The sequence below is a fragment of the Malus domestica genome, chromosome 15, assembly GCF_042453785.1.
Source record: "Malus domestica chromosome 15, GDT2T_hap1".
In the NCBI taxonomy this organism is placed as follows: domain Eukaryota; kingdom Viridiplantae; phylum Streptophyta; class Magnoliopsida; order Rosales; family Rosaceae; genus Malus; species Malus domestica.
In genome coordinates this window covers 31,154,527-31,180,712 of record NC_091675.1, presented here as the reverse complement: position 1 = coordinate 31,180,712, position 26,186 = coordinate 31,154,527, and the positions used below count along the sequence as shown (strand labels likewise).

General features: G+C 38.6%; 3 protein-coding genes across 5 annotated transcripts; 1 reads left to right on the top strand and 2 right to left on the bottom strand.

The window, feature by feature from the left end:
• The first annotated feature begins 79 nt into the window (after positions 1 to 79).
• On the top strand, positions 80 to 8,043 carry LOC103401524 (phosphoglucan phosphatase DSP4, amyloplastic). The gene is made up of 14 exons (XM_008340236.4): positions 80 to 250; positions 347 to 419; positions 515 to 559; positions 1,236 to 1,338; positions 2,139 to 2,215; positions 2,308 to 2,384; positions 2,580 to 2,660; positions 3,022 to 3,154; positions 4,579 to 4,638; positions 5,096 to 5,152; positions 6,028 to 6,123; positions 6,884 to 6,943; positions 7,069 to 7,176; positions 7,737 to 8,043. Exons 1-14 carry the CDS (start codon positions 225 to 227, stop codon positions 7,866 to 7,868), a joined length of 1,128 nt encoding a protein of 375 aa, XP_008338458.3. The 5' UTR covers positions 80 to 224; the 3' UTR covers positions 7,869 to 8,043.
• A 12,838-nt stretch (positions 8,044 to 20,881) lies between these two features.
• Positions 20,882 to 23,962, bottom strand: LOC103401525 (Golgi apparatus membrane protein-like protein ECHIDNA). Of its 3 annotated transcripts, none has more exons than XM_008340240.4 (6): positions 23,726 to 23,962; positions 22,848 to 22,904; positions 22,536 to 22,739; positions 22,336 to 22,395; positions 21,838 to 21,964; positions 20,882 to 21,191 (listed from the first exon to the last, which is right to left on the bottom strand). In XM_008340240.4, exons 1-6 carry the CDS (start codon positions 23,738 to 23,740, stop codon positions 21,103 to 21,105), a joined length of 552 nt encoding a protein of 183 aa, XP_008338462.1. In that variant the 5' UTR covers positions 23,741 to 23,962; the 3' UTR covers positions 20,882 to 21,102. The 3 variants fall into 3 exon arrangements, 2 of the variants coding, with proteins under 2 accessions (XP_008338462.1, XP_008338463.1); XR_011576261.1 differs by lacking the exon at positions 20,882 to 21,191 and adding an exon at positions 21,566 to 21,675 and having other exon boundaries at positions 21,719 to 21,964; positions 23,726 to 23,917; XM_008340241.4 differs by lacking the exon at positions 22,848 to 22,904 and having other exon boundaries at positions 23,726 to 23,952.
• A 196-nt stretch (positions 23,963 to 24,158) lies between these two features.
• On the bottom strand, positions 24,159 to 25,061 carry LOC108172217 (uncharacterized). The gene has a single exon (XM_070812880.1). The coding sequence runs from the start codon at positions 25,059 to 25,061 to the stop codon at positions 24,159 to 24,161; it is 903 nt and encodes a 300-aa protein (XP_070668981.1).
• Between the last annotated feature and the right edge of the window lie 1,125 nt (positions 25,062 to 26,186).

Genomic DNA, 26,186 nt, shown 5'->3' with positions numbered 1-26,186 from the left:
GCAAATTTGTTACTGCAACAGTCTCTACTTTTGTTTCACATATCGACGTTTCATTTTTAGGTAGTGGCATTTTTGAGAATCTCCGAAAAGGTGATCCCTTTTTATTCCACCAATCAAACGTCTTATATAAACTAAACCCAACAAAATATCCTCATTTTCAACACTGAGCTCTCTCTCTCTCTCTGCTCGAAAGAAGATCTATCTTTTTATTCCTGTGATCAGAGATGAATTGTCTCCAGAATCTGACAGGGTCTCTCATCCATTTCCTACGCACATATTCCGTAAACATTCACCAATTTTCTTTACCAATTAATTGATCTTTTTTTTCTTTTCCTTCAAATTTCAGATCCTCTGTTTTGCCTCTCCGGAGCTTCAGAAGCAATCCCACGAGGAGGCCTTCCTTCTCTATCGCAACTCTGGTATGCTCATCTTTCTCCATTACTTATAATCTGCGTATGCATGCGTGGTGTGAAATGTTTTGCAGATTTTATGAACTTCTCTCGCTCAAATGCAGGGAACGATGAGCTGCATCGATCTACCCAGAAGCATGGCTGTGAAGGTAGATTAAGGTTTTTGAAAATTTGTGTGATATTTTCATGCTTGGATCTCTTGTTTTTTACTCTATTGGCTTGGTTTCTTTTTTGGGTAATTTGTTTTTTCTCGTGTTAATGAAAGTTTGAGTATGGGAGATGGAAGTAGACTAATAGTTATGTATGTATTTTGTGTCATTTGTAATTGAGATTACTTCAGCTGTATCATTTTCCGAATTCGGAGTTTGGTGTTTGGTGTTTGTCAGAAGATAATTTGAATAAGTGTAGTTAACAGCCTGTTGTTACTGGTTTACGCTGCTAAAGTAAGTGGTGAATTGTTATGGTTTAGGAGAAGTAGATAATGGACTCATGGTCGATGCGCTATGAAATTAACCCGCATACGGTTTAAGCGTTTGCACCAAAATTTGTACCTCCCAAGTTATGGCAGTAGTACTTGATCGGGTATGAACTATGTGCATTATTAAACATCAACAGGGCGAAGTCATAGACACCGTTCATTTGACATAATATCATTTGTCTGTGATGGCCCAATTATGTTAAGTAGTTTCTGTGGATCTGTGTGTGTGTTTTTGTAGAGTAATTGGGATGAGCGGCATGCATGCCTTAATTCGATTGGTTGTTCAATTTTTGAGACGTGTTGTCTTGTATCTGTCGTCGATCATGCTACTTGGTGTGACTCTGTAGGCAATTTCTGGTTCCACCTCTAGTGCTGAGACGAGTGGTGCTGAAGCGAAAGAGGAAAAGTCTGAGATATATAGTAATAACATGACAGAAGCCATGGGTGCTGGTAAGTTAGGGCCTGTTTGGTACTCTACTTAGATCCAACTTTTTAAACTCGAAAACAATTTTCAAGTTTTAGGCCTTAAAAACTTGTTTGGTAGGACTATTTTAAAAAACTGAACTCAAGACTAACTCAAAAATATAGTCTATTCTCTAAAAACATAAAAAGTAAGTTTTTAGAGTTTTTTAACTTAAACTCACTCATTTCTTTTTTCTCACTCCTCCCCTCCCACTCCAAATATATCTCTCTCTTTTCTTCCTTCTCTTTCCTCTTTTTTTTACCTTTTTCGTCTCTCCTCCAATCCGCTATCTTCATTCTCTTGGTTCTTTCTCTCACTCCTCTTCCTTTCTATCTCATCCGATCCTCTCCCTTCTTTCTCTTTCCTTCAATCATATCTTACTTTCTTTCCTCCTCTCCTCTTTCTCCCTCTCTTGCGACCCCCTCTTTTTAGATCTCTTTGGCTAGTTTAAGACGTAAGATTTAAAATTTTTAAATCGCAAACCAATCACCTTTTTTAATCTTAAAGAATTTTTTTTTCAAGAAATATTCTTAAGAAATGTTTTGAGAAATGATAAAATTTTCAAATAGGATACCAAACAGGCCCTTAAATGCTTAAAATTTTCATAGGCATGACTCGATATACCGAGAAACCAGATATGACAATGTAAGATTTTTGAGTGTTGGCAATATGGATTAGAGGGTGTGCAGTGTTTAAAATTTAGATTGATTTCTTCCAATGGTAAATTTTTATTGTTACTTTGTTTTTGTCATTGTAGCTAACAATTTCTCATATAATCTTGATGCAGTCTTGACCTATAGGCATGAGCTAGGTATGAACTACGACTTCATACGTCCAGATCTGATTGTGGGGTCTTGCCTACAGGTGATCCTTTTTTTTCTTACTGGCCATATGAACAACTTTTATCCATTATAAAAGCTTCCTAGACTGAGTATTTTTATTTTACTTATAACCAGACACCTAAAGATGTTGACAAACTTCGAAGCATCGGCGTGAAGACCATTTTTTGCTTGCAACAAGATTCAGATTTGGAGTATCCTGAATATGTTGTCTTCAAAGTTTTCTTTTGACATATAGAACTCATTACAGGAAAAAAGTATGTTCACGTGGTTCACTTCATTAGGCATGAGGTAATATGTGTAATGTGTTTGCCATTTGGGGTAACTGTGACAATATAAGTTTAGTTAGAAGAAAATTAAACTACAATTTCCTTAATTAGAACTTCCAGATATTTTAGTGTTGACATCGGTGACATTCGAGAGTATGCCAACACATTTGATGACATTGAACACTTGCGTGCTGAAATAAGGTTCGTTATTTGAAAAATTATTGGTGTTTCTCTTATTCTTGTTCTTTTTCTAGAATGAATTTCTGAAGCAGTTAACTTCAGTTTCTATTTCCCAATTCTGTGACAATTATATTGAATGATCTTTTTGGTTGTTGCTCTGTTTGGAGAACAATATCAATAACCAGATTATAAACTTTCACTTACAGGTTTTTATTTCCATTGCATATTACTATATCATCTCTCTCTCTCTCTCTCTCTCTCTCTCTCTCTCTCTCTCTCTCTCTCTCTCTGGAGAGTCTGTATGTGCACGCACATTAGGACACATGACACATTCATATATAGTTGCTTCATATATGCAGCCTGCTAATGTCTGATGTTGCAGGGACTTTGATTCATATGATCTACGTCTCCGGCTTCCTGTTGTTGTTAGCAAATTATATAAAGCCATAAATCGAAATGGAGGTGTCACTTATGTGCATTGCACTGCTGGACTTGGAAGAGCTCCTGCAGCTGCGGTATGTTGTTAATGGTGTATTTGAAAGTAATGTTATTCTTCCCAATGTTTGCGCAAAATAGCAAACACCTTATGGAACTAATGGATTTAACCATTCACATGGAAGCTCACCCACCCGCTTATCAATTTATATTACTTACATAAATTAGTGTTATGTGTTTGTACTTTTGGCATCAATGGCATGTATATTTTCATCCATCAACATTTGTGTTTGTGTTTAGTACTTTGCGACTTCTTCCTCTCTTTTTTTTTCTTTTTTTTTTTCAGCCAGAATGAATGCTTAGTTCAATACAAATTCAAGTTAACCTGTTTGACGTCCAAGGTATACTTTTAGAAAATTGACCAGGGAAAATGAACAAGGGGAAAAGGTTTTAGTAAATTAACATAAAGTGGGGGAATATTTTTGGTCAAAGCCAAAACGTACGTTTAGTAGATTACATACAAGGGAAAGCACATACTGTTTGTATAAGGACAGAATGTGGGAGTATAAATGCAAAACACTGATATTTGACAAGCTGATTCCTGTATTGTAGTGAACCCATGCGACGTGTTTTCCGTGTGGGGTCTCATATTTCCCTGCAGCTAAAAATTTTGTTTTTTCTTTTAGACCATCCGCAGACCTTGCAGTTTCACATCCTGACAGACTGCTTCCAATCCTGTTCAGAAATTTTTTTAGTTGTGTTTACAGTCTGTCAAAAGGCCTCAAGAAACTGCCAGGTATGGAAAACATGCTTATTAGTAAACTAACCTACCCGGGGGGTGGGGGGGGGGGAGCTGATTTGTTTACTGTAGCAACCCCTGAGACGGCTAATTTGTTGTCTTTGTAGTTGCTCATGTTGCTTTGCAGCTGAATATTTAGCTTTTGTAGCATCCTTAGAGCTGACAGTTTCTTCAGGCCTCTTGACAGATCGCTACCAACCTGTCAAGAACAACTTTTAGTCCTGTACAAATTTAAATAATAAAAATTGTTGATTGATTATTTACTTTTCTTTCTGCTGCCAATCCAGCCTTTGTGCTCGTCTAATGCCTTTTCAGTTTACTTAAATTACTATAAAGTGAATACGAAATAAGCTAACTTTCTTGCCCAATGGACAATGATTGGTTTTATTTCAGAAGGCTTGGTGAAATGCTAATGTACTCAGTCAAGAATGTAGTAAAATTTGTTGGAAAATCATTTAAGTCGTATGAAGCCTGCAGTGATAGACAGGCATACACAAGTAAATGCATATCCAAATAGTCTTCAATGTAAGAAAAAACAGTGAGAACTGTTGAGAAGGCTCCCGTTAGTCGTAACATCAAGTTGTTTTTAACTTCCAGGCAGTGACTTTCATTTCATATACTTGTTGGATTGTCTATTACACAGATCAGCATGGTGTGTCGGTTATCTCGTTTTAACACTGTTCCTGAATGTTGTTATGATGGCAGTTGGCTTACATGTTCTGGGTACAGGGATACAAACTTACAGATGCTGTCAATTTACTGCTGGTAACTATTTCTTTGACATATTCCGATGGTTAATTTATCAATATTCAATACAGCATATCTTGTTGGTAAAGAGTTCCTGTACATTTTATTTATTGAAAATGAAAGTTCCAAGTTATTTCTCAAAAGTAGAAAAAAAAAATGCCAGGAGAACCTTGAATGTGAAGCTTATTTTGTATGACAGGTGATCGTTCTAACATAAAACCAGTCATTGATATTGGACAAGTTTTGGATTCACGAAACTATGTCAGGAGAACCTTGAATATGAATCTTTAAAACCACTCATGAATTTTATGCAGTTGTAAGACATTGCTATTTTCTGAAGGAAAAAGTTTCAGAAAGTTCGAATCAGTGATATGATAGCTAATTTGAGCAAATGGGAAAGTGGGCAACTGTACTGCCTAATTAATGTGGAACTTCATAACGTCTCAGAACTATCTTTTTTCTGGATTTAATGCAGAGCAAACGTGCGTGCTTCCCAAAACTGGATGCTATAAAAAATGCTACTGCAGATATTGTGAGTCTATATTGTTTCTTTAATGTCATTTCATATAAATAATTGCGCAAGTCGTTTTCCAGTTTTTCAAGTTTATCAATTTTCAACTTGAAAATATGATGATATAGTAAGAAGTTTCAGGGTGCATGTTGTTACTTCATTCAAGTGCATGGTGACTCTCTTTAATAGAAGGTTTAGACCAATATTCACCCGCAACACAGTAATACATCCTTTCTTTTACAAGCCATTAATTTACATTCCTTAACAAAAATATCTTCCCAAAATTGCCAGGTGAAATGCTTGCTGGTGATTGTTTTAAACTTTTAATTTATTGATGTTTGAATTCATTAGTAATCTAAATTATTGTAGGGTGGTTATTTTCCGTTCTTTTGTTTTACTGAAACTTGCACCAACCACCTGAACTTCCAGGGTGTGCATATGCTTGCCACCCAAAGAATTTAACAATTAGCACCTAGGCTTAGATTTGGTGCCTAATTTACCACCTCCATAATTTACCACCTCCATCTATTTCTAAAACAAAGTTCATTTGATCTGATATCTGTCTTATTTTATTAAATATGAAGTTATTAAAAAGGGAGTTTTAATGAAAAGTTCACGGTACTGTTAACGAAAAACCACATTTTTACACTAAAAAGTCAATCTTGGTACTATTCACTTTACCCTTTATTTTGTCCTTATCGTTAAAACTCAAAGTTTTCAAGCCTTTTTCATTAATTTTCCTCGAAAAATCACATTTTTATACCAAAAAGTCAATCTTGGTACTATTCACTTTACCCTTTATTTTGTCCTTATCGTTAAAACTCAAAGTTTTCAAGCCTTTTTCATTAGTTTTCCTTGTTAAAAACTCATATGTCAAATATCTTCTCATCATAAAGCTTACAAGCATGACAAAAAGGGTTGTCACATTGACTTGGGGAGGTGATAATTGCTCTACAGTGGAAATCTCAGGACTTGATATTGGATGGGGTCAGGTAATAACCTTTTTCAACCCTAGCAGTAGACTTTTAATGTTTGATATAGCTTTAAACTGTGATTTTAATGTATAGTGCATGCTATCTCTAAATGCGTAGTATGGTATGGATGGTTTTGATCAATGAGGACTGACTCTTGGGTATTACTTCCCAATGCTCATTTTTCATATAAATGTGATAGAGATGATGGGGAAGATTAGTCTTGTAAGAAAAGTGTATGTATATAATCATGTACAAGAGATGCTCGCACCTTAAGAAAACATGTGGTTCTCTTCATGACCAAGCAGCGAGTAGAGTTGCCGCATACATATTGTTCAAAGGAGATTTTGCATATCCTAGTAAAGTAATTGAATGATAGCTGTCTGGCCTATTTGTAAAGACAAGGCCCTAGTAGTGGCTTATTAGATAGGATATACAGATGTCACTTGTAAACTCATTGCTGGTCACTAAAACATAAAATATGTCATTGTGGTGCAACCTATGATAAGAAGTGAATTAGATTGATTGTTTCTGTGCCATGGAGTTGTTCAAATTTCATCAGAACAGAACCGCTGTTGACTTGAATAATGCTGTGAAAAAGTAGTTGCTTCTTCTTTGGGTAATGGCAAAGAAGTTTTCCATTTGCATTTCTATGTTTATGGTGGACAAATGAAACATAGTGTTTTTGAATGCTTAAGATATTGTAATTTCAAACTGTTGGAAATTCAGTGATACATGTTTTCTTTTCAATCTATGATTTACTCTTGTGATGCTTGTCCAGAGGATTCCTTTAGAGTTTAATAAGGAACAGGGTTCGTGGATTCTCAAGAGGGAATTGCCGGTGAGCATTTTTTTGAATCAAAAGTTTGCTTATGTTTGGTCTTTCAGGTTCAACATGGGTTTTTCATAACACATTGAATGTTGCATTCATCGCCCACCTTATTAAAATAAACTCATGCTTTACAGGAAGGACGATATGAATATAAATACGTCATTGATGGTGGATGGACGCACAATAAGCATGAGCCTTTCACCTCTCCCAACAAGGATGGCCATGTCAACAATTATGTTCATGTAAGGTTCAGCTTTGAGTCTGGACTTCGTAAGTATTGAAGAACATAAAAGGAAGATATCCTATCCTAGTGGATTGGGTGTTGGTTTTCTACTCATGCGTCCTGGGTTCGAAACTCCCCCCTCCCCTAAACTATTGTAATAGTTTCGAACCCTCCCCTTACCCATAATAATAATAAAATAAAATAAATAAAAATAAAAGGAAGATATAAATATATATTCTTTTATAAGAAAATCTTAGAGGTTCTTTTGCCTATCGTGGGCAAGAATAAAACGGTAAAATCTTGAGATAAATGCCCGTCAGGGCTTTGTTTTTGGAAATTTTTGTTTGCGCATAAGTTTTAGTCTTAAGGAGGCAATGTGACCACTGGCCATAAAAAAACTTTCCAGATATCTTTCTCTCTTTGTGAAATAATGCCAGAAATGTTTCAGGGAAATTGGAAAGGAAGTTATAAATTTGCTGCATACTCTGTGGGAATAGGAACCTTTGAGCTCATGGTTAACGGATTCTAATTGTCCAGATCGCACCATGTTTCTTCTCATTGGCTGAGCTTCTCTTGCAGGTTGTTGAGGACGACCCTAACAGTGAAAGTGCGGCCATACGGAAGAGGATGACCGGTGATGATCCTCATCTTACAACCAAGGAACGACTGAAAATAAGACGGTTCCTCGAATCTTGTCCCAGTGATGAGTGAATTACAAAAGAGCAATACAAGGGTTCTAGCATGTAAAGTAGTAACTGTACGAGTTCCCTAACATCACATGTTAACATATATGAAATAAATGTGGTATAGTATAGTTAATGATCAATAAAATAAATTTGTATTTCAGCAACAATTTAATAATAGAAAGGAGAAGAATTTTAAGTGACTGACCTGATTTATGAGTGGAGATTGGAAACAGCTGATAAATGTTGTAGAGATCTTTGCAGGAGGATGAACATAGGAAAGCTGTGTTTGCTTGTGGCAGAGGTAAGTCCTGCTCAACTTGAATTTTCCACTGCCTTCGCTTCAAGATTATTGGTTCAAGTAGATTCGATTTGATGCGAGTTTGTCGAGAGATTTATGATATTGAATACTTGCTACTTGCACAAAATTCTACTTATATTTGTTTGATCCGTAAACCCGAAACTCAACTACTGGAGGGTTCAAGACTTGTAGAGATGATGGTAGGATGCGTTCTGCAGAGATTAATAGAGATTGGGGAATTCTGGGGGTTACTGTAAGTGACCGATTATTAGTGGTGAGCTTGTTTTATGATTTCTTTTCCGTTGTTTTTTTTAATTATAATTTATAATGTAGCTTAAGTATGAAGTATTTGGGCTCATGAGTCCGACTTTCAGTCCGGTGTTAGACGGAGTGATCTAACATTTGGACGCATTTGAGAAACTGAATACGTTTATTATTAATGTCAGGCTAAAGTATGAAGGGTTGAAATTCTATTTTCTGCCAAACTATTGACGAGATTAATTGTTTTGAATGCAAAAAATCATCTTGACGGGTTTTAACTTTAAATTTTGAGTCCCATCTCGGTTAATATTGCTTTCAAGGGTCATTCCATACCTAAACATTGTCGTATTGTTTAGTCTTTCTGACCAAAAAAATGATTCCTGAGATTAACATAAATCTCTTATTTTGATTCTAAAAGTGAAAATCAATAGAAGTGGACTCTGAGTTTGTCCATCGTAAATCATTTTGGTTTTTCTATGAAAAGTTGTTGATGTTCTTATTAAACTGTCACGTGAACGATCATGTGAAAGTGAGAAGTTATGCCAATTTCAAAGATCATTTTAGCAAAAAAATGCTACTTACGTATAATTTAGTGGTATGCGTTTTATTGTATTTCAAAAATGATGATGGCATTTTATCGTAGTGACGAAAAGTAATTATGCATATGTACTCTGGTACGGAATCAATCCCAACCGACTCTCCTCTCTTAACAACTGGCAGGTTAATCTACTAACGCCATTGTTGTTTGTAAAGTAGAATTTTATTCGTTTAATGGTGACTTGATAACAAAATGACAGGAGGTAATGTTGTATAAATTTAGAGAGAGAGAGAGAGAGAGAGAGAGAGAGAGAGAGAGAGAGAGAGAGAGAGAGAGAGTGATTCTCATACCTTGTGATTTTATTTATACTACGAAGTTCATAGAGGCTTGAATAGTAGATAATTTCTCATACCTTGTGATTTTATTTAGACTACGAAGTCCATCTCCAACTCTTAGGTTAAAATTTAAAATTTAACCCAAAAAATTTAGGTTAACCATGAAAGTTTTTATACTTTAAGCCTTCCGGTAAGGGTGGACATAAAAATTGTGGAACCGCGAAATTGAATCGAACCGCAATAGAATAAACTGTAAAAAAACCGCTGACCAAAAAAAGTCAATGTAGGTTCAAGAATCTAACTGAACCGTTCATAACGGTTCTGGTTTTTATGTTGGTAGAACTGCTTAGAACCGAACCGAATCGTGAATATAAATAATTAATTAAATTTAATAGTTGTATACAAGTGTCACTAAATGAGTGGTGAAAGCCAAACTGGTTTCACTTAGTGCAATTGCATGGGAGCATTTCTCAATTAGTTTTTCATTTGCATGGTTCACCTATTGAGATAAGGCATATATTTGAAAAGATGAGGTCATTTTCTCTCCTAGATCTCCAAATTTGACATTCAGGTTTCAATTTCATTTTTTTACACAGAATGGTCTTAAGGTGTTCAGTTACGTCCTACTTTTTTTCTTTCCCATTTTCCTAGGCCTTTTTAATCTCTTGATAAGTACCTTTTGGGCTTGAATTATTGAATTCGTACCAACATTCTTGCTACATATTAGATGTATATGTATGTGTGGATGTATATATGTATTGTGAATGTATATATACATTTAAATTGTGTTTCTTTTTGTTTGCTTTGTGTCAAGGACATTTGCATTTTGATTTAGTATTTGAAAAGGATATGTTTTGTTTTTAACTTTGTATAACCATTTTAGAACTCGTATTTGAATGCAAGTATGCAAAAAACAAGAAAAACTTAAGTAAACTTTGAATCACATTTTGATTTGGCATACAAATGATTTAGTATTCAGAACTGTAAACCGGCATGAACTAAACAGGAATCGGTATAAATGAAACCGTGGCATGAACTAAACGGGGACCCATTTGAACCGAATGATACGGTTTTAGTAAAAATTTTAAGCAGAACCGTTGATATTTCTCAGTACCTGTGCCCTTTTGAGGTTGGAACTGCACCAAACCGCACCATACCCATCCTTACCTTCTGGGTTGAATTTTTAGCTCGAAATGATTAAAGAATAAATTCAGGATATTTTTTTTTCTTAAAGTACAACAACAACAACAACAACAACAAAGCCTTTTCCCACTAAGTGGGGTCGGCTATATGAATCCTAAAACGCCATTGCACTCGGTTTTGTGTCATGTCCTCCGTTAGATCCAAGTTTTTATTCTTCTGTTGAGATCTCCATCTAATTCTCCGTTCTCTTGCAAGATAGATCCTAGGTAGCGAAAACGGTCACTTTTTGTGATCTTCGCTAGATTGCTCCGGTCATTAGTGTGGATAAGTATATAAATGGATAGAGATAGGAAAGCAAACACAAGATGTACGTGGTTCACCCAGATTGGCTACGTCCACGGAATAGAGGAGTTCTCATTAATTGTGAAGGGTTTACACAAGTACATAGGTTCAAGCTCTCCTTTAGTGAGTACAAGTGAATGATTTAGTACAAATGACATTAGGAAATATTGTGGGAGAATGATCTCGTAACCACGAAACTTAAGTACCGGAGTGTGGTATCGTCTTGACTTGCCTTATCTGTCTCATAGGTAGATGTGGCATCTTCTCTGGAAGTACTCTTCCTCCATCCAGGGGTGGTATCTGTAACTGGTGGAAATGCACAAGGTAATGTATCAATTTCACTTGAAACTTACTTGTAGTTTCAGGCTTGGTCAAGCGCGATACAAACCATGTAGTAGGAGTCCCCCAAGTCGCCGAGCTAGGGTATCTGCTGAAAGAGGTGACAGACAAGGTAAGCAATCAGAGCTCCGGCTGATTGTTCACATTCTCCCTATCTTGCAGGCAGCATGAAGGATAAAAAGAAGAAAAATGAGAAGAGATGATATGGGATACTTTTGCTTTTGAAGAAGTAACTTTCCACAGGCTTATTCTTGAACTGGGCTGGAGGGTTTTCTGGTTTCCTCCAGAGTATAAGGCCGACTAAAGAATTTGAGGGTCAAAACAAGTCCATCAAATCTAGAGTACGTTCGACCCTGCTGATATGGGATACTTTTGCTTTTGACAGAGTAGTGGATGTATCGGCACGTGTGCTGTTACGCTTGTCTCCACATGCTTCCTTGTATCCTTCTCACTTGCCCTAACTGTTCCTCAGGCAGATGTGGTATCTTCCCTGGAAGCCTAAGATGTTGAAGATGAGTACTCGAGAGCAATGCCAGGTAAGTAATTCCAGGCAGTCAGTTACTGGCTGGAAGCTTGATTCCAAGTGCTGACTGATTGCTCTCTTTCTCCTTGTCTTGCAGGTAAGAACAAGGCCAAGGGAAAAGACAGGGAAAAAGCATGATATGGGATACTCTTGCTTTTAACCCTGATGATATGAGATATTCTTGCTCTAGTATAGCTTGTTTACATAGGTATTATCGGGGGGAAAGAAAGCTGAAAATTTCGAAAGGCTTCGTTGGGAGTACCCTCTCAGATAAGAGGAAGGGTTGAGCATTTTTGCAGGTCTGCCTGTCCGTTGGGGATGGAGGTCGACATATATAGGAGTCTCCCTAACATCAAGTAATAATGCTATTCCTTTACCCTGCTTGGTCATAGCACGGTAGTGGGAGCTGTCAGCTTCACATGTTTTAACTCTGTCAGAGCACTTTGAAAAAGTGGTCTGTGGTATCTGGAAAGCTGATGTTGCGTGTGAAGATTACAGACAAGCTTTATCCAAGGAGATCCAGCTCTTGAAGTTGGGAAAGTGGTGCCTCTTCGGTTTTCGAACAAGCAATCCTGTCGGGGATCTGGCTCTCTAGATTCGGAGAACGATGCCTCTTCGATTTTTGAGAAAGCAATCATGCTGGGGGTCTAGCTCTCGAGATTCGGAGAGCGGTGTCTCTTCGATTTTTGAGAAAGTAATCATGTTGGGAGTCTGGCTCTCGAGATTCGGAGGACAGTGCCTCTTCGATTTTAGGGCAAGCAATCTTGTTGGGAGTGTTTTCTCAAATGTGAGTAAAGGTTGGGCATGTTTGCTAGTCTACCTTGCCACGAAGCACAGAGGTTGACACATTGGGACTTTCCAATTATCCAGCAGTGGTACTGTTCCTTTACCCTCTCTTCGATTTTTGAGAAAGTAATCATGTTGAGAGTCTGGCTCTCGAGATTCGGAGGGCGGTGCCTCTTCGATTTTGGAGCAAGCAATCTTGTTAGGAGTGTTTTCTCGAATGTGAGTAAAGGTTGGGCATGTTTGCTAGTCTACCTTGCCACGAAGCACAGAGGTTGACACACCAGGACTTTCCAATTATCCAGCAGTGGTACTGTTCCTTTACCCTCTCTTCGATTTTTGAGAAAATAATCATGTTGAGAGTCTGGCTCTTGAGATTCGGAGGGCGGTGCCTCTTCGATTTTGGAGCAAGCAATCTTGTTGGGAGTGTTTTCTCGAATGTGAGTAAAGGTTGGGCATGTTTGCTAGTCTACCTTGCCACGAAGCACAAAGGTTGACACACCGGGACTTTCCAATTATCCAGCAGTGGTACTGTTCCTTTACCCTTGTGGGTAATAATATGGTAGCTAGACCTTCAAAATTTATGTGTCTAAACTTTGGTAGTGTTGTTTCTTTGCTATTCTTTTACCCTTCTTGGTCAGAGCAATGTAGTGGGAGCTGCAAGCTTCACGTGTCTCAACTTTGTCAGAGAACTTTGGCAAAGTTATCTGTGGTACCCATGAGCTACTGTTGCGTGTGGGAAGTGGATGATTGAACAGTACGATTCATGTGCTTTCTACTTCGCCAGAAATCTTCGACAGAATGCCCATAATTTCTGCAAAGCTGAGTGTGCGTGTGACAGGTGCTGACGAGGCTGGAAAAGTAGGTGCCTCTTCGATTTCTGAGATCGGCCCTCGTGGTCTCTGAGCAGCCCAGCTTTTGAGAAAGCAAGCCTCTTCGATTTCTGAGATCGGCCTTCGTGGTCTTTGAGCAGCCCAGCTTTTGAGAAAGCCAACGCCTCTTCGATTTCTGAGATCGACCCTCGTGGTCTCTGAGCAGCCCAGCTTTTGAGAAAGCAAACGCCTCTTCGATTTCTGAGCAGGCGCCTCTTCGATTTCTGAAGTTTCGTCGAGTGCAGATTTTTATAGGGGCTGACATTAAGTTCCAAAGCACACTTGAATATCCACCAGTAGAAGCTCCATTCTTGCACTTCTAAGATCTTGATTTGTCCGACCTCTTCTCTCTTCAACACCTTTGAAAATGTCTGGCCCCTCCGATCGTCGTTTTGACTTGAACCTTGTTGAAGAGGTAGCCCCGCCTTCTCCAGACAACATATGGCGCCCATCCTTCGTCTCCCCTACTGGTCCTCTTACCGTTGGGGATTCCGTGATGAAGAATGATATGACCGCTGCGGTAGTGGCCAGGAACCTTCTCACTCCCAAAGATAACAGACTACTTTCCAAACAGTCCGATGAGTTGGCTGTTAAGGATTCTCTGGCTCTGAGTGTTCAGTGTGCAGGTTCTGTGTCTAATATGGCCCAACGCCTATTTTCTCGAACCCGCCAAGTTGAATCATTGGTGGCTGAAGTGATGAGTCTCAAATAGGAGATTAGAGGGCTCAAGCATGAGAATAAACAGTTGAACCAGCTCGTACTTGACTATGCTACAAACATGAAGAGGAAGCTTGACCAGATGAAGGAATCTGATGGTCAGGTTTTACTTGATCATCAGAGATTTGTGGGTTTGTTCCAAAGGCGTTTATTGCCTTCGTCTTCTGGGGCTGAACCGCGTAATGAAGCTCCAAATGATCAACCTCTGATGCCTCCTCCTTCTAGGGTTCTGTCCAGTACTGAGGCTCCGAATGATCCCCCTCCGGTGCCTTCTCTTTCTGGGGCTCTACCGACTGCTGAGACTTCTTCTAAGCAACCTTTGTGAAGGCTCCCTCTTGTATGTTTATTTTGACTCAAGTATATGTACATATTTGTAACTGATCGGGGATATCAATAAATCAGCTTTCCTTCATTTCAACGTATTATGTTAAATACACCAAAGCCTTCTTCGCTAAGTTCTTTGAATTTTCTTTTGTTGAAGCTTGTATGTTGAAGCTTTGTGAGTGGAGCATGTAGGTTGAGGTAGTGTTCCCTTAATTTCCCGAGTGAGGAAAACTTCTCGGTTGGAGACTTGGAAAATCCAAGTCACTGAGTGGGATCGGCTATATGAATCTTAGAACGCCATTGTGTTCTGTCATGTGTCATGTCCTCCGTTAGATCCAAGTACTCTAAGTCTTTTCTTAGGGTCTCTTCCAAAGTTTGCCTAGGTCTTCCTCTACCCCTTCGGCCCTGAACCTCTGTCCCATGGTCGCATCTTCTAATCAGAGCGTCAGTAGGCCTTCTTTGCACATGTCCAAACCACCGTAACCGATTTTCTCTCATCTTTCCTTCAATTTCGGCTACTCCTACTTTACCCCGGATATCCTCATTCCTAATCTTATCCTTTCTCGTGTGCCCACACATCCAACGAAGCATCCTCATCTCCGCTACACCCATTTTGTGTACGTGTTGATGCTTCACCGCCCAACATTCTGTGCCATACAGCATCGCCGGCCTTATTGCCGTCCTATAAAATTTTCCCTTGAGCTTCAGTGGCATACGGCGGTCACACAACACGCCGGATGCACTCTTCCACTTCATCCATCCAGCTTGTATTCTATGGTTGAGATCTCCATCTAATTCTCCGTTCTTTTGCAAGATAGATCCTAGGTAACGAAAACGGTCGCTCTTTGGTATTTCTTGATCTCCGATCCTCACCCCTAACTCGTTTTGACCTCCATTTGCACTGAACTTGCACTCCATATATTCTGTCTTTGATCGGCTTAGGCGAAGACCTTTAGATTCCAACACTTCTCTCCAAAGGTTAAGCTTTGCATTTACCCCTTCCTGAGTTTCATCTATCAACACTATATCGTCTGCAAAAAGCATACACCAAGGAATATCATATTGAATATGTCCTGTTAACTCATCCATTACCAACGCAAAAAGGTAAGGACTTAAGGATGAGCCTTGATGTAATCCTACAGTTATGGGAAAGCTTTCGGTTTGTCCTTCATGAGTTCTTACGGCAGTCTTTGCTCCTTCATACATATCCTATATAGCTTGGATATATGCTACTCGTACTCCTTTCTTCTCCAAAATCCTCCAAAGAATGTTTCTTGGGACCCTATCATACGCTTTTTCCAAATCTATAAAGACCATGTGTAAATCCTTTCTCCCATCTCTATATCTTTCCATTAATCTTCGTAAGAGATAGATTGCCTCCATGGTTGAGCGCCCTGGCATGAACCCGAATTGGTTGTCCGAAACCCGTGTCTCTTGCCTCAATCTATGCTCAATGACTCTCTCCCAGAGCTTCATTGTATGACTCATTAGCTTAATACCCCTATAGTTCATGCAATTTTGTACATCGCCCTTATTCTTGTAGATAGGCACCAAAGTGCTCGTTCGCCACTCATTTGGCATCTTCTTCGTTTTCAAAATCCTATTGAAAAGGTCAGTGAGCCATGTTATACCTGTCTCTCCCAAAACTTTCCACACTTCGATTGGTATATCGTCTGGGCCTACTGCTTTTCTATGCTTCATCTTCTTCAAAGCTACAACCACTTCTTCCTTCCGGATTCTACGATAAAAAAAGTAGTTTCTACACTCTTCTAAGTTACTCAACTCCCCTAAAGAAGCACTCCTTTCATGTCCTTCATTGAAAAGATTATGAAATAACCTTTCCATCTGTCTTTAACCGCGTTCTCTGTAGCAAGAACCTTTCCATCCTCATCCTTGATGCACCTCACTTGGTTTAGGTCCCTTGTCTTCTTTTCCCTTGATCTAGCTAGTTTATAGATATCCAACTCTCATTCTTTGGTATCTAGTCGCTTATACATATCGTCATAAGCCGCTAACTTAGCTTCTCTCACAGCTTTCTTCGCCTCTTGCTTCGCTTTTCTATACCTTTCACCATTTTCATCTGTCCTATCCTTGTATAAGGCTTTACAACATTCCTTCTTAGCCTTCACCTTTGTTTGTACCTCCTCATTCCACCACCAAGATTCCTTTTGGTGTGGGGCAAAGCCCTTGGACTCTCCTAATACCTCTTTTGCTACTTTTCGGATACAACTAGCCATGGAATCCCACATTTGGTTAGCTTCCCCCTCTCTATCCCACACACACTGGGTGATTACTTTCTCTTTGAAAATGGCTTGTTTTTCTTCTTTTAGATTGCACCATCTAGTTCTTGGGCACTTCCAAGTCTTGTTCTTTTTTCTCACTCTTTTGATATGTACATCCATCACCAACAAGCGATGTTGATTAGCCACGCTCTCTCCTGATATAACTTTGCAATCCTTACAAGTTATACGATCCCCTTTCCTCATTAGGAGAAAATCTATTTGTGTTTTTGACGACCCACTCTTGTAGGTGATCACATGTTCTTCTCTCTTCTTAAAGAAGGTGTTGGCTAAGAAGAGATCATATGCCATTGCAAAATCCAAGATAGCTTCCCCATCCTCGTTTCTCTCCCCAAAACCATGGCCACCATGAAAACCTCCATAGTTGCCTGTCTCCCTGCCTACGTGTCCATTTAAATCTCCTCCTATAAATAACTTCTCCGTATGAGCAATTCCTTGCACCAAGTCTCCAAGGTCTTCCCAAAATTTCTCCTTCGAACTCGTATCCAACCCTACTTGAGGTGCGTACGCACTAATCACATTGATAAGTTCTTGTCCTATTACAATCTTGATTGCCATGATTCTATCTCCTACCCTCTTGACATCTACAACATCTTGTGTCAAGGTCTTATCCACGATGATGCCAACACCGTTTCTCGTTCTATTTGTGCCCGAATACCATAGTTTAAACCCTGAGTTTTCTAGATCCTTTGCCTTACGACCAACCCACTTAGTTTCTTGTAGGCACATAATATTTATCCTTCTCCTCACCATAACTTCTACTACTTCCATAGATTTTCCCGTCAAGGTTCCTATATTCCACGTTCCTAAACGCATTTTGCTCTCTTGAACTCTACCCTTCTGTCCTAGCTTCTTCACCCTTCCCCGTCTAATAGGATCAAAGTACTTCTTTTGTGTGTCCCGTGTAAAGTTGATAGGAGCATATGCTCCCAAACAACTTTGAGTGGAGTCGTTCGAAAAGAAGTTTCTATAGCCCCCTTGCTCATTTAACACTGCATCCGGGTGCCGATGGAGATACAGCAACCCTTGCTCACTTATCACTGTGCTCGGGCCACACAGCGCGCCACTTACGGGTGACGCCCTAGCTTTAGCGCAATTTCGTTCTGGATTCATTTTCATAAGGATTCGACGTAACTTTAAGAAAAAAATGTAGACTATCCTAGTTTAATTTTCTGAACATTTCAATGTAAAAATATTTAGATTCTAATAAATATTGAAAAAATCATTGAACTGATACCATAAAACTCTTGGAATACTATGAAACAGAAAAAACATGAAACACATGAAAGATTTTTTTTTTAATTATTTTAGTCATTGGATTTAAATTTGGACTTTATATCTTTTTTTATCGTTGGATTTGATCATATTAGCTCTTAACTGGTGAATTCAATGTATTTATAAATATAAAACTAAAAAAATATAGATATACAGCCCACTAACCTAGGGGAAATTTTGGCCTAAATTTGCCCTAAAAATGAGTTTTAGGTTAAAACTAGGGTTGGATTCGGTTGGCAACTGTGCCAAATTCCTTGTGCCACCTGCCAGCCACATATACATAATTACCAAAATTAGTTACTGCTAGCCAACCGCCTTCTTGCGGTTGCCAAAAATCGGTTTAGCTAAAATTATTGGCTAGTTCAGTTGGTAAATGGCACAACTGGTGGTTTCCACTTCTTCCTCGCTATCTTCTAGTTCCAAGGGCTCAATTTGATTTTCAGATTGGGGTGTTTGTTCGATTGCATAGTGTGGTTCATTTTGGGTTAATCCATGTTGTGCACTAGCGGTTGTTTGGCTGGACTCCATCATCCTAAACATAAGCAACGCATATACATTCAAAATCATATATATGTACGTGTATATATAGTATCAGTAATCATCATGCTATCAATTTTGTTAACAATATTTTCTATATTTATTATGGCATGAATCATATACATATACATATATATTTTAAACCCTAAAACTAAGGGGTCATTTATTTTCTAAACCCTAAAACTGAGGAGTCAAGCATGTAAAAAATACCTAAAATATCTAAATAGAAAGAAAATATATATATATATATATATATATATATATATATATTGGTAGGTATGGCATACCGACGGCATACAAAATCAATTACCAAAGTCATGCCATTAATTGTCAGATCGGCAAAATGCCAACCGATTATGAAAAAATGCCAAAACTATACCATACCATTATGAGCCGACCGGTATGGTTTGGTCAGTAAATCGGTTTATGGCAAAATTTCCCACCCCTACTTAAAATTCATATTTGGCCCATGGTTGGAGCAAGTTGGGGTAGATTTAGATTCTTTAGAACCTAAAATTTGAATTTTACTCCAATGGTTGGAGTAGGTCTAAGAGGAGAGAAAAACTTACTCTCCAAATAATAGTAAGGGCATGTGTACTTATTAGAATAAGAACGAATATTTTTTTTTTGAAGAATCGATATTATCTACATTAGGCGAAAAGGGTGGGCTTAGCCTCATAATGAGCTAGTAAATGTGGTTCAAATTCGGCCTAAGACCTCAAGAAGAATGTCACTAGACTGTAATATTATGTGGTGGGAAAAAGAATGAATATGATTCCTAACATTTACTAACACCTAAAGACATTAGGTATGTGGATCCCATCAATTTAGGTACGCCATAATACCCTATCTTGCACATTCTCATTCTTTTTAATCTCTTATTCCTTTATATCCGCGTAGCATGTAAGTAAATATAAGTGGATTACTTTTCCACATGGGTTGGGTACAATTAAATGAATCAGTATAATTATAGCATAAGTACAATTAATCAGAAAAATAAAGAAAATCATATTATTCATCAAAATATATGTGATCGATTAAGTGACTTCCAACAATTGTGTCTCAATACCTTGTAACTCAAGTTCCAATAAAAGCCTACAGACTACATATATTATATACGATCACATCTCCGTGTATTGAGCCTTGCTTCCTGAAAACCTATCTGAATTTGGGAGGTGGGTGAAAGGGAAGGTTATGGGAGTTGATGTTAAGATGTTAAGAAGTTAAACTTTCCTCCCCAAATGTTTCTTCCAAATTTCAAGTCCAAGAAGGTGTTAAGGTAATTAAGTACATGTTTGTAGATAAAGGTACAATAAAATGGAGTGCTTGAAGGTTTATAAGCATGATTATGATATCCATATCAGTTTTTGTTATGAATTTTATTAGGCAATATTGATATTTATTTGCTGTAAAGTTATAGTGCAGTAGTATTTCAGTTATAACAACGTTTTGGTTATATTGTCATACGAGACGGTTATAAAACTTCATAGCAAGCAAGTAGTAAACGGACCCAGCTTCACTGCCCTCAAAGTTCCCATACACTCTCATCCTCTCCTATTTGTGCGGTCACGATTAAGCCACGTCAACATTTTATATCACTATTGCTTTTTGTCTTATTATCTCGATAAAAAAAATCAATATAAAATGTTGACGTGCCTTAACCGTAACCACACAAAATAGAAGGGGATGAGAGTGTATGGGAACAGGGAGGGTAGAGAAGCTGGGTCAGTAGTAAACACAATTGTTTGCTCAAGGAGGACCAAAATGATTGCGCTATAAAGATTCACATTAAAAGAAAGGAAAATTAATGAAAATGGCTTGAAAACTTTGAGTTTTAACGATAAGGACAAAATAAAGGGTAAAGTGAATAGTACCAGGATTGACTTTTTAGTGTAAAATGTGGTTTTTCGTTAAAATGAAGAGTACCAGAAACTTTTCATTAAAGTTCCAAAAGATTACCAAGTCCGGTACAGTTTATGCGGATAAGATTCTTGTGCTGAGTGATTGTAGAGGTTAAGAACACATTTGTTTGTTCTTAAACTCGACAATTCCAAGCAGGTGGCCTTATCTGACATAATTGAGGGAGCCATATAGCACTAATAAACTCAACGAGGCCGTTAAAGTAAACCTGTTTTGATCATACAACTATTTAGAAGGGTGTATTCAATTGGAATTTTGATATATTTTAATTCATTATACAAATTCAGAGTTATTCAATCAAGATTTTAAGTGATTCTTTAAAAGTCTAAATGTGGTCAACTGAGATTTTAAAGAAATTTATAATATTCCAAGTAAATTTATTTAGGAATTGATTTTAAAAAGTTGGGGAATTTGAAGAAATTGGAGAGATTTCGTAATGTAAGCATTCTCAAATCTCACCACTCCTGATGAGAAATCGAGAGAATTGACTCAAAATTTTACATTAGACACAGTTTTATCACACAAACTGACTAAAAAAGGTAAAAGTTACTTGTCCAATTTTGAACATAACTTCATATATATCTTACAGAGTAAGACTGGATAAATGAAACATTCCATACAAAAACTTTGTAATATCTCTACAGAAGCTGAATAAGAAGGCAGGATACTGCCGGTCACTATGGTGATCATGTACACGCTCTTACACAAGTTTCATTTGTTCCAAAATATTCCCATCTTCCTGCGTAAGTCGCTCAGACCACACTGAATGCTGATTGTATTGTGGACGAGAACCGCGATGCAATGGTCTGGGACGCAAACTGTTGGATCTGCTTTTTCGCATCTGGAACCAACATCAAAGTGTTTTTAATCAAGAATACACAAACAAATATCCCATCGCATGCTACAGGGAGACGGAAAGGCTTTGATACAAACAGATTGAATAAATAAATAAAGAAGCCACCTCATTGTCCCACAGATATGGAACTATTTCAATATATTACCAAAGGCCAAATTTAAAGTGAGCAACCTATGAAGCTAGGGGCCGCCCAACGTATGCTCAGTTGGGAAATCCACCCCATTGAAATATGTGTGTATAGAAGGGGGAGGATGTTTGCAATGTTATCTAACAGTTGTACGTGATGAGTAACATGCATATTATTACTTGCAAGAATGAGCGCTTAATAGCTACAGTACAATATCATCTACTTAAATATCTTTCATACAATATATACCTCTCCCACTCTCCTTTTTTTTTTTTTTTTTTTTTTTTTTAATATTTAAAGTGTTTTTCGTGTAATCTGTCCAAAATACTTTTAAAACCCCACCTTTCAATATGAATGTTTCACTAAAATAGCTGACACAATGCACTATCAGAAGGCCTGGAAATGCTAAGGTTTAAGCAGACATCCATCCTATGACACTCAACACAGAAAAATATGCCATATATCAATATATCTAACGAAAAAATAAAATCACTGCTTCCATACCTTTGCGGCATTTGGTAAAGCCAACAATGTTTGCAATGCTCAGGGTCAAACAAACTCCTACAACAAGGAGATAATCTGCCTGAAACTTTATTAGAGAAAATATTCCAAGCACAATCCATGCGACAGCCTGCCCAAAAATGAAAACAGCAACTTGAGACGTCAAAATGAAACTGTTCACAACTATGTGCACATTCTACATTCACGCACACATGCATCCAGATCTTCCAGGTTACAAGTGCATGAAACCATACAGGACCTTGCTATATATTTTTAAAATACTTTTCAGTTTCAATATTATGCATATCATCTTCAACTCCAAGTGGATCTGTCCAGCTTCTTATAGAACACATAAGTAACACAATGCTTTTAATATCTACTTCTATAACCTAATGCATATAACTGATCACTATAGACCACCTAATGCATCTGCTACATCTTTATGGAAAAATCGTACAAACGAAAAATTGGTGCTGCACCACTTGAAGCCTATTTTCTTACCGTGATGTAAAGTGTCCACCAGAAGAGCCATGAATCCTTTTTGTTCATCCGGGCCAAGGACTAAAGGTATACAAGTAAGGATCAGCATGGATGATAGTCAGGTAGTGACAGAGTCAATGGTAAACACTCTTATGCCACTGAGCTTAGTAGTAAAGGGACGAGAAACCGATAATACAAAATTTTGTGATGGTAATACAAACCTCTTGGTCAAGGCATTCAAATTTCCACACGCTCTCCCCAAGATCATTTATTTCATTCCACCACCTCAAACCAACTAAGATGCGTCCACTGACATTCTTAACTACCCAGAAATCAAGAGCGGCAAGAAGAACAGTCACGACAAAAATGATGACAAAGTTATCAAAAAAGAGGGCAGAAAGTATGTAAAAAGCCAATGCTCCAGCCTGTGAAAGAAGGAACATAATGTTACTTAGAGAAGGAGGCACCACATTTGTAAGTGACAATCATTCGTTTATAAGAAACACTAAACAAGAAAACCATAGACACTAGACCTTGAACAGAACATGGAAGAAACATGTCTTTGGGTTGGCATAGTTTTCCCCTTGTGGCTGCATATGAAAGTACAGTAGAATTAGCTAAATGGAAACAAAAATGAAAAATGGGTGCTCATGTTCAAAACAACTCCGGGCTTGCTAAACAACTACAACATAACGAGTTCCCAAGTTCATCGGAAATGGCCAAAATAAGGGGGAAGTTTTCAGGTTGTGTGTCAACGTGCATATTATTATTTTTTCTGCTAAGGGAAAATAATGTAACACCGTTGATAAGAAACGCAATCCTCTTGTGACATATTATACTCCTCCGAAAATTGAACTCTTTCTTCGGGTGTCATAACAACATAAACCCTCTTCTTATTTTTTTGTTTCTCTATAACAAACCCTTTCCCATTCAAAAATTGCATTTAGCTGCCGATCTTATATCGGCAGATTAGAATTAAGTACCTGGACAATGCTAGGCCTCCTCTAAGCAGTAAGCACCATACGGATCTTTACGAAAAATAATCCATAACAATATAAATTGTACCGATTCGAGGCCTCACTAAAGAAGGATACTTAATCTCCTCTTCGTTTGCACAATTTTCTACTTAAAAAATTGAACAAAAACATCCACCTAAACAAAATCTGAAATCCAAATCTACCATGGAAAATTTCCAAACGAAAATGTTGACGAATATTCTAATCGTTTCCCATTATTTTCTCAGCAACCAAACAAGAATGCAAATCCCATAATCCAGATCCGTTACTAACCCAAAAACCCTAGCAATCCCAACATTAAACGCAGCAATGAATGGCACAGAAATCCGAGTAAATGAAATAGTAAATGAAATTGCAAATAGTAAGCAACGAATTGAAGAACCGAGTCAACTCACCTGGCTGAGATCCATTTTTCCCAGCTTGTGGTTTTATGGGGATATCTCCGCTCCTCTCTCTGAATTCCGAACAAGAAAATTTCTGAGCTCTCTCTCTCTCTCTCTCTCTCTCTCTCTCTTCGTCTTCTACTTTAGATGCAGCTCTTTTTCATTTTTATTATATTTTATTTTATTTTATTTTATTTTCACAATACTTAGGTGGGCTTGGCATCATCTGAACTAATTCCAGTCCAATATGGCCTTTTGTTTTTTTAACTCGAAGCTTTTTAAATTCATAAAAAAACCCAGGGCAAAAGCCAATTGAACACAGAAAGCCCACAAAAGGGCAATAACAGCAAAACAGATAAAGGACTATGTGAGGGAGAACAACAGAACAAAGACGCTACCACAAAGGTGAGACGTTATCCCAACACACACCCACACCAAAAAACACTTATGGAGGGCAAGGAAGTCCATCTTTGTTGAGAATGTGAACCAACGAAGATGGGGGTCGCCGGACCCAAGTTTTACCGCACATCTCCAAATTAGTCCTCAACGCCAGACGGTCCGCCGACTGATTGTCCAGTCTTGGAACCCAAGACCAGCGACAGCCCTGAAAAGAATTCCCCAACCTCAATGTATTTTCTAGGATTGGGAATACTTCCCAGCTGCCATTAGAAATATCACCCTTCAAGGAGGAGACCACCTCAAGCGAATCCGATTCCGCAACAATCCACCAGAAGCCCAGCTCCGCCGCCAACTTACAGCCCTTGAGCAACGCCATTGCTTCAGCGAACACCACCGACAGAGCTCCAATAGACAATTTGTGGGCCGCTACAAACTGCCCATTATGATCCCGCAGCACCGCTGCCAACGTAGCCTTACCATCCATTTGAAACCAGCTTGCATCAACATTAATTTTGATAAAGGAATCAGTTGGGGGGGACCAACGAGGATCCGGATTGGAGGAAGGCTGGAAGCGGGACAAAGGGACCTGCACCTCCAAAAAAGAACCCAGGGAGAAAGAAATAGTATGCAGCACCTGTGAAGGAGCTATGGTAGAAGCCTTAAAGACATAGTTACATTTAGCTTTCCAAATGTACCAGCAAGAGAAAGCAATGATAGAAAGAAGCCTCGATCGGTCCTGTAGATTAGGAGTCAGGTTGATCAAATCACTGAGCCATTGATGAAAAGAAGAAACACCTTCACCAACCATCCGAATACCAAGCTGACCACCAAACCAAATTGGCTCAACCCATGGACACCGCAACAGCATATAAAGCACAGATTCCTCCTGAGTCTTACAAATAAGACATAAGGGAGATGAAGCAGACCTGTGCTGATATAATCCCCCCATAGTTGCCAAAGCCTCACTCATAGCCCGCCATAAAAAGTGATGAATTTTTGGCAGGGCTTTAATTTTCCAAATAGCCTTCCAAGGCGAAGTCCTCGAAGTACTTGGAACCAAAGATACATGAGCCCCCATCAACCCCCGCGAGGAATGAATCCAGTGATAACCCGACCGAACTGAATATTGACCCCTTTTACTCGACGTCCATATCAAACGGTCCCGGCGAGAACAATTCCCCAAAGGAGTATTACATATAGCTTTGATATCCTCCTCAGAAATGAACGGACGTAAAAACTCAATGTCCCACGATCTAGTACTCGGGCAGATAAGGAAGGATACCTTAGTATTCAGAGTGACATTAGTGGGATAACGGGGCGTAGGATGACCAAGAGGACGAGAGGGTAACCATCTATCAACCCAAAGCCGAGTATCCCTTCCATTTAGAATCTGCCAATGTGCTCCAGCTTTTAGAATGTCTCGACCCACAAGAAGGCTAGCCCAAGCCCATGAGGCACGACTTCCTAACTTCGCATCCAAGAAAGAAGAATAAGGGAAATATCGTGCCTTAGGTACCGTTTGGTACGTGGAACGGGACGGGATGGAACGGGACGAGCTGTTCCGTCCCACGTTTGGTGCGCCTAAAAACTGTGGAACGGGTTGTCCTATGGGACGAAATTTGGCTGATTTTTCGTTCCACCTCTTCCCCCTGGAACGACCCGTTCCACATCCGTGGAACACAAATTTATAACATTTTATGACAAAATTTCTCCTTTTCTTTTTCAATATTTACATCATCTGTTCCGTCCCGTCCCGTCCCGTTCTGTTCCGTCCCGTCCCGTCCCGTTCCGTCCCATCTGCGTACCAAACGGTACCTAAGAGTCTGAGCCCACAGGGAAGTAGGATTAAGAAACAAACGCCAACATTGTTTAACCAGCAACGCATCATTGAAGTCCTGGAAATTCTGAAATCCCAAACCCCTCTCACACTTAGGCCGACCCAGAGTATCCCAATTCACCCAATGTATCCTTTGATGTCCTCCACCGTCACCCTATAAAAATCCCGCAGATAAAGAATCAAGGTCTTTACAAACAACAACCGGGAATTTAAACAGATTCACCGCCTTAAGTAAAA

Coding starts and splice junctions, on each gene's coding strand:
- LOC108172217 (XM_070812880.1), bottom strand. CDS start 25,061: ATGGGGGGATTATATCAGCACAGGTCTGCTTCATCTCCCTTATGTCTT.
- LOC103401524 (XM_008340236.4), top strand. CDS start 225: ATGAATTGTCTCCAGAATCTGACAGG. Junction 2,385..2,579: donor CAACAAGATTCAGATTTGGA/GTATCCTGAATA, acceptor TAGAACTTCCAG/ATATTTTAGTGTTGACATCG. Junction 4,639..5,095: donor ATGCTGTCAATTTACTGCTG/GTAACTATTTCT, acceptor GATTTAATGCAG/AGCAAACGTGCGTGCTTCCC.
- LOC103401525 (XM_008340240.4), bottom strand. Junction 22,740..22,847: donor TCTTCCATGTTCTGTTCAAG/GTCTAGTGTCTA, acceptor CTTCTTTCACAG/GCTGGAGCATTGGCTTTTTA. Junction 21,192..21,837: donor CTTTACCAAATGCCGCAAAG/GTATGGAAGCAG, acceptor TGTTGGTTCCAG/ATGCGAAAAAGCAGATCCAA.